Genomic DNA, 8,721 nt, shown 5'->3' with positions numbered 1-8,721 from the left:
CCCATGGGTGCCCCTCAGAGAGGGCAACTTTAGCCTGCAGGTTCTTCTCAAAGTCCCTGCTGGGGCTCAGACTTGGGTCACGCTAAGAGGGAGGAGCAAGCAAATAAGGGCTGGGATACCCCTGTGTCAAGGTGTCCGTGTCTGATAGGGATGTTTGTCTGTCACAGACCCCACCCCCTCGCCGGGTTGCTCAGCAACCAGCGTGATCGTGGGGTCCAACACTTCTGCGGGTCGACGTAGATTCGTATGGGTGTTCCCGCTTCTTTACTTCTCTCTGTACTCATCATTTCTTTGGTCCTGGCTCACTTCGTCACGGGGTTCGTTGAGGCTGACAGAACAGTGACTGTCCTGTTTCCTGTGCTGGAGACCAGGTGGGAGTACCTGCATACAGGTAAGGGTGTGGCCTCCTCAGGCCAGAGGCCGGACACGTTTTTCTCACTGCGGGACTAAAGGGTCAAGGGCAAACAGGATGGCTATATGATGTACCCTAATAGGACGGACAGTCTAACCTTTCAGGTCTCTATCATGTTAGCAAGATAAGGGCCAGAGTTAAGAGTGTTTTCATTCATTTAATTCAATGTAATTCTGGTCTTAAACATTTAAAACAACTTTTACAAATTGATTTGAACAAGTGATACATCAATAACCCTTTTCAAGAATATTTTTATAGTTTGTTGCAGTTATTACTATATTATATAGTAAAAAGTAGTATAGTAGTATATTAGGTAATGATATATCATTTGCTTATTCTAGCTCTGTCTTAAAATATATGCATGTTCTCATGGCTATGGGAAAATTAAACTAAATATCAGTTTCTCCCCAACATAATTTGTTGGCAGGGTGTGGCCATTATCTGTAGAGTTGTATGTTTCAAGAATGACTGGTAATCACTCTGTATCCTCATTCTAAGCAGTTGTAAAGCAAAACATGAATTCAACAAACATTTTCAAACCTCAGTTTGCAAAAAAAAAGTCAAGGCTGTCCATTTTGTTTGCTTGTTTTTTATTAGAAATAGAAATCAAATCCAAAGAGTGTCCAGTAATAAGAACTATGCATTTATTACCATGACTATTACTATGCAACTATGCATTTCTTTCTGATAAAGTGTTTACTCTCTATTATTTCATGTTACAATAGCTTCACAGTCTGCATAGAATGTCATTTCTAATGCGCTACTACCAAGAAGAATAGAGGTCCCTTGAAGATGGGTGTAACTCAGAGATAAGGCCCTGTGCGTCTCCCATTTGAACTATAACGTAGTTGGCGTTCTCAACGGCTGGTTGATTATCTGCACTGAGCCGCGGCTCTGCAGACAAACTGAGAGTGGCTGTGTAATGGTAGATGGCGGCATCTTCATCAAAGGTGCCCTAAAAAATATTGTGAACAAGTCTGTGGCTGACAAAGATGTTACTTCCAAGTAAACAAAATTCTGTGCTTTGGGTGCCGTACCTGTCTGCATTAAAGATATGTCAAAACGCCTAGTGAACCGTGAATTAAAATGTAATGCTCATTTGCTGTCCCTAAATACCATTCATTACTTTGATTATTTGTTATTTCATTATGTTAATTAGTTTATTCTCTTTCTTAGGGAATGCATAAAAGTAACTGAACGTTCAAGGACAGACAATCAACATCCATGGAAAACCATCTTTGTTTTGAGGAGGTTGGTCTTTCTTTCTTTTTTCTGTTTTAATTCTGAGACTAAGAGTTTAAAATGTGGAGCTCTACTGCTGCTGCCAGGGATGTTAATGATGTGGCACAGTTTTTTTGTTTATAAGGAGGATTTTTACATTTCCAATCAATCTTGCTGCGATATAAATGTATCCATTGACTTGATGCCATTTCTTCTTCAATGTGTCTCTTATCTAGGGCAGTGACATGTCATATGAAGACAATGACTCAGCCTTCCCCTCTCCACTGAGACTGTGAGTTCATTTCCATATCAAGGAATCTGTGTTTTAGCAAAGTGGGTTTGTCTTACCGTTAACATTTAGCTGCTTTCGGCACATTGTTTTGGTTTTACCATATCAAAATCCAAATCTACAGCGGGCAGACGTGTAAAGTGAAAACACCAGCATACACTGCATGCCCACCACTGACAACAACAGACGCGCTTCTGAGCAAAGCGTGGCTCATGGTGGACAAACCTGAGCTAAAAGCAGAGTAAAAATCGGTCTCATATTCATCAGGTGACCAGAAACATAACAGCTGTTTTTATGGCTGTTGCTGCCCCCTAGTGGCAAATGTTGGGATTATGTTTCTAATATGGAAACTGGAAAAATGCCTCGATACATATTACAAGAACTCACACAGTTAAGCACTTATAAATGTCTCGGTTCCAAATGAAATCCTATTAATTATCTGCCCTAAATCCATAACTCCCCATCTAATGCAAATGTGATATGAGAGTCATGACCATGCTCAGATTAAAGTTAAGTGAGTGGAAACTTGAAAGAAAGAACGCTACTATGAAAACCTAAACTCAGGACTGAAAGAAGCCCAGGTCAGACACTGATAAGAAACCAGCAGAGCAACAGATTGAGCAATCCTGCCATCTTGTGGCCATGCACACAAAATGATTTATGACAGAACTCAACAAAGAGCGACAACTTCACATGTACTGGATGAATTTTAGGGAATTTGCCAATTTTATTTAAAGCTTAAAATTCAGTTTGCTCAGAGACACAGTAATGACCAAAATAATCGAAAGAGCTGCATCATTTCTGTCAGGTTGACTGAAGGAACTGGTGGACGTTCCTGTTTCTGTCCTTGGTGTTAGTTCATGTTTCTGTTTCTCCTCACCGCTAGGACTTCACCGGGTCAGAGCAGCTTCTTTGACCTTGAGAGGAGGGAGGATGATGATGAGGAGGACAATGAGCCACCCCAGCAGGCCATCGTCCTTCCCAGCAATTCAGAAGGTAAATTCAGTCTATGCAGGGATTTGAGCCAATTGCAGTACATGTGTGCAAAAAACAATCACCCCTCTGTTTCTTTATTTCAGCTTTTCTGAACGTGAACACCAACGCCACCACAAGAGGGGACGCCCAAGTTAGTCCACATTCTTTTTAAATATTCATTCAAATAAACCATAATTTGTTGGTGGGTTTGTAACTAACACTAAAATACACTGTGTTACCTCAGGCATATGTGGAGCTGAATGAGCTCCAGGGCAGCACCTGGCAGGAGACTAGTCGCTGGGTGGGCTATGAGGAGAACTACAACCCCAGTACTGGAAAGTGGGACCAGTCTCACGTCTCCTACCTCACCTTTAAAAGTCTGATTCAGCTCCGCAAGACCATGAGTAGAGGTGAATATGGAACAGTGAAGGGACAGCTACCAGTGTATATTTGTGATTAAAATGGAATTGTTTTGTAATTTGTCGGATATAAATGCTTAAGACCATCGATCAAGCCTTTAATGTATCCTCAGGCGCTGTCCTCTTTGACCTGAGTGCCGGCAGTCTGTCGTCTATTGCTGAGAAAGTTGTTGATGAGCTGCTGAACAAGGACGAGATCCGCTCTGGTGATCGAGATGCTCTGCTGAGAGCTCTACTGATGAAACGCAGGTAAGCCACGGCACCGTCCCCATTTCTTCTGAAATATGACAATGCCTTAAAAATGTTTTCAGCACGCAGTTTATTCTTATTTTATTTGCTCTTCCAGTCAGTCTGGGGGGCCTGTGATAACTCCTTCTGGAGAGATTGAGATGCAGACCTTTTCTGTAACAAAGAAGGTATTCATTTTTACCCACTCGTCAATTTTGTAGTTTTGTATTAACATAACTCGGCTGACATTAATTGTACTGCTTGCACTTCTTTTTGCAGAGAGACTGCTCTGACAACATGGAGGCCTCAATTGTCCTCTCAGGTATGTGCAAATTATTTGACATATTTTTGTATGTTTGTAAGATATCTAGCTAACACTATGCGTTTTCTACAGGTGTCCTGGACTTCCTGCAGAAACCAGTGGTGGCCTTTGTCAGACTCAGAGATTCTGTGGTGATGGAGTCTACTCTGGAGTCTTCTGTTCCCGTCCGCTTTGTCTTCATGCTGGTGGGCCCCAGCCAGAGTGGTATAGACTACACTGAAAGTGGCCGTGCCATGGGTGCTCTGATGGCTGACTGGGTGAGAGAGATGGGAAAAAGTAGGGAACGTTGTGAAAAGGTATCCTAATTTGTTTGGTGCGGGCGAATGAAAGCTTTCTGTATCCCTGCTCTGACAGGTGTTCTGTCTGGAAGCCTACTTGGCCGAGACTGACAAAGATCTGACCAATGCCATCGCTGACTTCATGGAGTGCAGCATTGTGATTCCTCCTACTGAGATCCAGGATATGGCAATGCTGGAGCCAGTAATTGATTTCCAGAAGAAGATGCTGCGTGATAGACTCCGTCCCTGTGATACACGCCTTGCATTTGGAGACAGGGTCATAGGTCAGCATTTTGTAGCACCCAGCAGTGTAAACTAATGTTTTAATTCCTAAGTGGCCACCTTTACTTACATGTGGGAATAAACACCTAAGTCCTTTGTACAAGACAGGAGAGAAGAGACAAGAATGAAACTTGTTTTAGAGTGATTAGTGTTAAAGTTGATATTATTGTTTTTCCAATTTAGTTGACAAAGGTCCAGAGGAGCCGAGGGAGGACCCTCTAGCCCGGACAGGGTATCCTTTTGGCGGGATGGTGAAAGACATAAAGCGCCGTTACCGCCACTACATCAGTGACTACACAGACGCTCTGAACCCCCAGGTCCTTGCTGCCATCATCTTCATCTACTTTGCCGCCTTGTCTCCAGCCATCACTTTTGGAGGGCTTCTGGGTAAACGAGTCATGTCTGATTTTGCTGATTTGTTTGCAGGACTTCACTAACCAAACATTTTTATTAATTCTCTCTGATGTCTGTCCCCTAGCTGACAAAACAGAAAAATATATGGGCGTATCGGAGCTGATGATCTCCACCAGCATCCAGGGTGTCATCTTCTGTCTGATTGCCGCCCAGCCCGTCCTTGTCATTGGTTTCTCTGGACCCTTGCTTGTGTTTGAGGAAGCTTTTTACTCTGTATGTACAGGTTTTCAAGACTACTGAAATGCACCTTCAGAAGCTACTGTCCCTCATTAACATTTTTCTTCCTTTCTACGGTAGTTCTGCAAGTCCCAAGGCATTGAATACATTGTGGGCCGCATCTGGGTGGGGATGTGGCTGATAGTGATCGTGATCATTATTGTGGCGGTGGAAGGTAGCTTCCTGGTCCGATTCATTAGCCGCTTCACCCAAGAAATCTTCTCCATCCTCATCTCTCTCATCTTCATCTATGAGACCTTCAATAAGCTCATCAAGGTTCCCTCACCCCTCCATCCATTTCACACGACAGAGATCTTTTTTTCCCGTGGCCACTACCACACCTGTCTCATTTGCTGAGTCTTACTCTTTCTTCCTCTTCTTCTTCAGATCTTCAAAACCCACCCTCTGATCCTGAACTACGAACATCTGAATGACTCACTGGATAACCCCTTCCACCCCATCATAAAGGAGCACATCGTGGTCGACGATTATGGCAATCACACCATTAAAGAGCTGGAGGTTGAGAGGGCGTACCCCAACACTGCCCTGCTGTCTATGTGCCTGATGTTTGGCTGCTTCTTCATTGCATACTTCCTCCGTCAGTTTAAAAGTGGTCATTATTTCCCTGGCCCGGTAAGATCAAGTTTTGAACAGGCTCTCAAGTATTTTGAATGAAAAACCCTTTAAGTAGGTCCTGTGATTTTGACCTAGGTATATTATTTGCTCTCTGTCTCACAAGCTCCGTCGTTTGATTGGAGATTTCGGAGTCCCTATTTCTATTTTCATCATGATCGCTGTGGATATCTGCATTGAAGATGCTTACACTCAGGTAAGTATTGTGGAAGAAGTACATTTTGAAGCTTATACTGTGTGCATTAAAATCATCTATGTCTATTAAATAGAGTGTATGGAAAAATGTGTCAGTCTGTTGGTGCAAACTATGGTTCAGAACAAATACATCCATACACACACTGAAGAAACCGCATTTTCACCAATAAACTTTTGAATTTGCACACCCTCGTGGGGTTAACACTATTATAACCACACCTTTGAAAGCAACGACCAACAGACAACAAATGATAATGATGCATTAATACATGCATTACTTGCAGTAATTTCCTACAAGAAGGTTGAAGTACTACCTCCATTTGTGTTCTGAATGAGCTCTCTGTCTCCTTGTAGAAACTGGTTGTGCCAAAAGGCATTCAAGTGACCGACCCTAAAATCAGAGGCTGGTTCATCAACCCCATGGGAGAAAAGAAGCCTTTCCCCATCTGGATGATGGCCGGCTGCTGTGTGCCTGCCCTGCTTGTCTTCATCCTCATCTTCCTTGAGTCCCAGATTACTACGTGAGTGATTTTATAAAGTCATTTATAACATCACCAACTTACTTTTTGTTTTTTCGCTAATATGCAAGTTTTTTTTTTCAATGCTCTCTGTGGATCTTAGGCTGATCGTGAGCAAACCAGAGAGGAAAATGGTGAAAGGATCTGGTTTTCATTTTGACCTGCTCCTCTTGGTCACCATGGGAGGGATCTCCTCTCTCTTCGGGGTGCCCTGGTTGAGTGCTGCCACTGTGCGATCTGTTACCCACGCCAACGCTCTCACTGTCATGTCCAAGGGCCCCAAACCAGAGATAGAGAAAGTGATTGAGCAGAGGATCAGTGGTATCTTTGTGGCCATCATGGTCGGTAGGTGCTGCCATCTATAGAGCTTTAAGAGTCACAGCAGAGTAAGAATAAATAACCATTTTCCCTCTAATAACCCACTGTCTTTCAATCAGGTGTTTCTATTTTCATGGAGCCTATACTGAAGATGATTCCTATGACGGCTTTGTTTGGTATCTTCCTGTACATGGGTATCACCTCTCTGAGTGGTATCCAGATGTGGGACAGGATGCTTCTGCTGATCACTCCCAAGAAGTACCATCCCTCTGATGCTTATGCCACCAGGGTATTTATCCTCCAGTTTATGTTACTAATCATTATTCATGTTCATGTGCTACAGGCTTATGTTGTTTAAGAAATGCATCATAAATTTATACACCATGTAAAACAAGAAAATATACTTATTGTCATCACTTTTGTTCCTACTTTGTGTTGAATGTTGTATTAATCTGTTTTTGATGCTGTTTCTTCCAAAAGAAGCTTTCAATACTTGTGTGAAACTGTGTGAAAAATAAGTCCTCTTTAGCTCCATGTAATTGAGCACACTATACACCAATATTTTGCGCATTTTCATGTTAGTTTTTGGCTTAAAGTCCCTGCACTGACTCCTTCCTGCATTGTTATTTTTTCAGGTGCAGACCATGAAGATGCATTTCTTCACTTTGATCCAGCTTATATGCCTGGCTATCCTTTGGATGGTGAAGATCAGTCCCTTCTCTCTTGCTCTGCCTTTTGTTCTCATTCTCACCGTCCCACTTCGCATGTTCATGACAGGCAGGCTCTTCTCTGTAAAGGAGATGAAATGTGTAAGTACTCTGTTCCATTCAAAGATTATTCACACACCATCATGTTATATGAGGAGTTTCTGTGTTGTAACTGGAGGTGCTCTTGTTGCAGCTGGATGCAGATGACGCCAAAGTGACATTTGACGAGGATGAGGATGATTGTGTGTAACCACTGCCAGGATCATTGCCATGGCATTAGTATTCATTTCATAAACAATCAGGTGAAATTCACTTCCTTGCAGTTTCAAACTGTTCCTTTTCAGAAATTACCTGTCATTTCTCAGATTCATAGATCTGCAGCTGAATTTGAGTTTAGAATTTAGTTTATTTTAGGGACCTGCCCTTTTCACATATTTTATTATTTCATCTTTTAATGTGGCATTAGTGTTGACATTACTAAAATGCTTCCTTATTTTTAAATGAAGGTATTGTCATTGGCTATTTATGTTCTTAAATACAGGGTGGTATTTTGATTCAGGGAAAATATTATTATTATTATTATGTTATTTTATTTTATTTATTTTTTAAATAATGAGAAGTAATTTTCTCACTTATGCAAGATTTTTTCTTTTACTATCTTACTACAGTATGGCTTTAAAGATCTGCCTACGTTATAACGTAATCTCACTTCACCTTAAGCAAATTTAAAGTTATCAGCTCTCTACACCTGCACAAATCATGAATTATGTGGGACCATTACGTGTGTTTTTTGAAATGTTTTCAGTTCTTACTTTTTGCCTATTTAACTTGTTGTTGTGTATCGTTTATGGAACAAATTAGTGTGTTCCGTTCAGTTGGGCTATGTATAGAAACATGCACTTATATTAGACTTCCAATTGTTTTCGTGATCATAAAATGAGTAGTAATGATAGTTAGTTGATGATGAGACATGATTGTTTGAAGCGATTGTTATTCTGGTCATTTGACCAGGAAAAATACTACTTTGTAAATGTATCCTGCGTAATACATCTTATGTTACGTGTGATGTTGATGTTGTGTGCTTGAAACACTGTACATGCTTTGGATTTCTCTTTATTAAAAATAAAAAACAGCCTACAAAGTACTTGTTTTTATAAATTCACGAAGAAACACAACATCTCACTCACCCTCAGGGTTGGTTTCACTCATTTTAGGCTCCTCAAACTAAAAAATACAGGGTGTTTGATTGGACCATGATGTCTGCCACTCAGCTGCATGCTGCCTTCGCGGAGAT

At 41.5% G+C, this 8,721-nt stretch overlaps 1 protein-coding gene across 1 annotated transcript; it reads left to right on the top strand.

Annotated features, from left to right (window-relative positions):
- The first annotated feature begins 213 nt into the window (after window positions 1-213).
- On the top strand, window positions 214-8,571 carry slc4a1a (solute carrier family 4 member 1a (Diego blood group)). The gene is made up of 21 exons (XM_047571749.1): window positions 214-391; window positions 1,589-1,663; window positions 1,870-1,925; window positions 2,809-2,918; window positions 3,002-3,048; window positions 3,142-3,307; window positions 3,430-3,565; window positions 3,663-3,732; window positions 3,824-3,866; window positions 3,939-4,123; window positions 4,221-4,428; window positions 4,610-4,813; window positions 4,905-5,053; window positions 5,138-5,332; window positions 5,444-5,689; window positions 5,796-5,885; window positions 6,239-6,405; window positions 6,506-6,747; window positions 6,840-7,009; window positions 7,356-7,529; window positions 7,621-8,571. The coding sequence occupies exons 2-21, from the start codon at window positions 1,637-1,639 to the stop codon at window positions 7,675-7,677; spliced, it is 2,742 nt and encodes a 913-aa protein (XP_047427705.1). The 5' UTR covers window positions 214-391; window positions 1,589-1,636; the 3' UTR covers window positions 7,678-8,571.
- The last annotated feature ends 150 nt before the right edge of the window (window positions 8,572-8,721 follow it).

Source organism: Mugil cephalus, chromosome 20 (assembly GCF_022458985.1).
Source record: "Mugil cephalus isolate CIBA_MC_2020 chromosome 20, CIBA_Mcephalus_1.1, whole genome shotgun sequence".
Lineage (NCBI taxonomy): Eukaryota > Metazoa > Chordata > Actinopteri > Mugiliformes > Mugilidae > Mugil > Mugil cephalus.
Note: the sequence above shows the minus strand (reverse complement) of the source record. Positions and strands in the feature narration are given on the sequence as shown.

Excerpts from the sequence above, each read along its gene's own strand:
- slc4a1a (XM_047571749.1), top strand. The coding sequence starts at position 1,637 with ATGGAAAACCATCTTTGTTTTGAGGAG. Across the intron at positions 3,733-3,823 it reads CCTTTTCTGTAACAAAGAAG|AGAGACTGCTCTGACAACAT; the intron begins GTATTCATTTTT and ends TTCTTTTTGCAG. Across the intron at positions 4,814-4,904 it reads CACTTTTGGAGGGCTTCTGG|CTGACAAAACAGAAAAATAT; the intron begins GTAAACGAGTCA and ends TCTGTCCCCTAG.